Source organism: Solanum stenotomum, chromosome 12 (genome assembly GCF_019186545.1).
Source record: "Solanum stenotomum isolate F172 chromosome 12, ASM1918654v1, whole genome shotgun sequence".
In the NCBI taxonomy this organism is placed as follows: domain Eukaryota; kingdom Viridiplantae; phylum Streptophyta; class Magnoliopsida; order Solanales; family Solanaceae; genus Solanum; species Solanum stenotomum.
In genome coordinates, this window is record NC_064293.1 from 19,310,815 (window position 1) to 19,314,026 (window position 3,212).

At 28.9% G+C, this 3,212-nt stretch overlaps 1 protein-coding gene across 1 annotated transcript; it reads right to left on the minus strand.

The window, feature by feature from the left end:
- Window positions 1–423: 423 nt before the first annotated feature.
- On the minus strand, window positions 424–879 carry LOC125847200 (SKP1-like protein 1B). Its single transcript, XM_049526871.1, has one exon. It carries the CDS (start codon window positions 877–879, stop codon window positions 424–426), a length of 456 nt encoding a protein of 151 aa, XP_049382828.1.
- Window positions 880–3,212: the final 2,333 nt, after the last annotated feature.

Here is a 3,212-nt window from a genome sequence, read left to right on the forward strand (position 1 = left end):
TAGTTGTATGGGGTAACGGAGGAGGTCATGTAATCTAAATTATTTGAATTGGATATCTATTGAAATATGTCATAAAAATGTTTCCAATTACCTCAAATTCATAATTTAATCTGTCGCAAATGTGAATTAGTCATTTCTAGTGAATATACAATATATTAAAAGAATTAAAACATTGAAAGTTGCTCAGATATATATCTAATTTAGGACTATTTAGAGGAGATTTGAGTGAATAACATATCTAAAAGGATAATGTTTTTTTCTCAAATAACATAACAAGCTTTAATTTCTTTCCAACATAATTTCTAAATCATTCAAAACCGAGCAATATTTCTTCAAAAAGGAACAACATAAGATAGAACTAACAGAAATAAAATAACAATAAAAATAGGATATAGCTAAGGAAATAAGGGAAATATTATAAAATCATTCAAAAGCCCAAGCATTCTCTCTACGAACCTCCTCCTCTTCCTCAGGAGTATAATCATTCACGATACCAAATACTTCATGTATTTCCTCTATTGGTTTCCCTTTGATCCTATCAGCAAATTCTTGGATTATTACCTCCTTTAACTGCTTATCATCAAAAAAAATAGCAGCCAAGAGAACACCAACTAATTCTGATTGGCTCATCTTCAAGAAATCCAAATCAAAACTCTTTAACCGATCTTCCGTAACACCTTCTTCCGAATATTTCTTCCAATATTGAACAATTTTGGTCATTGTTTTGCCATCAACATTAGACAAGGGGATGACATTAAAAGTACTATCCACATCTTGTACTATGTTCTTGATGACTTCTGACCTTACAGCTACAACCACATTGAGTTTGAATTCCTCACCATCACTAGTCTTGAAAGTTATGAGTTTTTCTGAAGACATGACAAAGAAAATAGAAAGAGCTATGAATGAATGATTTCAATACATGAGACTAGCTTGGTCTTTTATTGTGTATTAGGTTTTAATTACTTTCAAAAGTTGTGGTAGGAATATGGAAAGCTAAATATTACATTGACCAAAATTTATTATTTTTCCTTTTTTGAAGTTTAATTAATTTTCTTTTAAAATCTACCTATTATGTCTTAAATTATTATGATAATGATATAATTTAAAGTAACAAGGAAAGTTCTAAACTCATTGTTCTTTAATCATCCACTAAAATATGAATCATTTCTGATAGTTATTAAAATCCCTTTGTTTGACTACATTTCCGATAAAAGTAATTGGGAAACTAAAACAATAGAATGACCATTTGATCATTTACTGATTATGTCTATGTCTACTCGAATCTTCTTCGGGCAATTGGATAAGTTTAAATAAATAAAATTCGACATCGTCGCAACTATACATTATTTTGAGTGAATAATATATCTAGAGAATAGAAATATTGAGAGTAGCTAATAATATCTAAATTTTGGATTGTTTAGTGGAGACTTGAATAAGATGTCCATTGAAATCGTTCATTAAAAGCTTTTGAATCTCAAAATTTAAAATTTGATCTACCGCAAATTTAAATTGATTATTTCTAGTGAAAATATAATATACTAAAAGAATCGAAACATTGGGATTTTTTCATATGTATAATTCAGGACTATTTAGAGGAGATTTAAGCTAGTCGATATTGAAAAAATTCAACTCATGAGGAAGATGTGTTGTAATGTATAAATATTATGTAATTGTGTTTGTGATTATTTATATATATCTAATGTAAGCTATGCATCATACATATATACAATCTTACACTATTTATATAATATTGATACATTACATATACATTCATCCATTTAATTAAAGAAGAATTTGGTCAATGATACATTTACTTGAGAAGCCGTAGTAAATATTGCCCTTTGGAATATTACTAGTTTTTTTTTTTCATACAATTGTAACAATTGATTTGTTCTATTGTAATATTTAAGCTCATCCACTATCACCTTGCAAGATGCTCTATATTGTGCAAAATGAAAGATAATACATATATACGTTCATCCAATTAATATTTTTTAGTTTCTTCACCCAGTGTTTAATATCCGTATTAAAGTTTAATTAATTTGAATTCGCGCCAAGTAGGATCTTACTCGGACTATAGCGCTTTTTCTATACATTCTTCCAACAATTTTTTTTTATATCAAGTCAATTGGATATGCTTTGAACGAAAATAACTCAAAATTATTAAAAAAAATAAATGTAGATAGTTCTTTTTATATATCAAATTCATCTTCTAACCATTTGTCAGTGTACCGAAGTCTGCATCAGTAAAAGATGCAGCACATCCGGTGGAAGGAATGTAAGTACATATGAAATTGTATTGTATGTAAAATTGTGGAATGAAACATAACAAACATATCAAGATCAGTATAAGCAACTAGCATAATCATAATTGTGACATATGAAGGTTAAGAGATGAGATCATTCAGACAGCCTTAGGGATACCTCTTTTATCATATTTTAGTTTATTATGAGAGGTTAATAGTGTAACCAATATAAACCATCATGTTAGCGCATGGAATTTAATCTCAACTCGATCAACTAAGACATCTCATACCTTTCCGAGTATGAGACATATGTGTACATATCATATTAATTCATTACTAGTCCTTACCATGAGCATAAAAGGAGTCACATGAACCAACGATACGATCCTTAACCTATGTCGACAAACGTAGTCAGTAGGAAAGGTTTGAACTTGACTTTGTGATAGAGATCCCTTATGACTCTAAACCACATCTGATATACTTCTCACACATAGGAATGAACCTTAACACATGTATGCGTAGGATATAATCCGACTCAAGTTAATACACTCATGACGAATGATTCCGATCTTTAGCATATAATTTACAATGTGTTACAACTACACTAGTGCTGACAATTTTAGTCCATATTTATAAAATCAATCCATTTTATTCATATTTCGATGAGTTGGATCACTTGTATTTCGGTTAGATATGTATGAATTTCAAATCTATTGTTAACCTATAAGAGTATCAACACATATGGGTAAAATACAAGTATCCATATTTGACCATGGTAAGCCAATTCAAACTTGATATATTTCTATAAGAAGGAACCAAAAATACATATTTTAATTAATTGAAGGTTAAATATATTGAGTCATTTTCTGGAAATTTGTATTATATCCGTTCCTAATGAAATCATGTTTGTCTCTTCTTATGCTTTCAGATTAGTTTTATTTACTTTTTTTTCGCCTTTTTTTT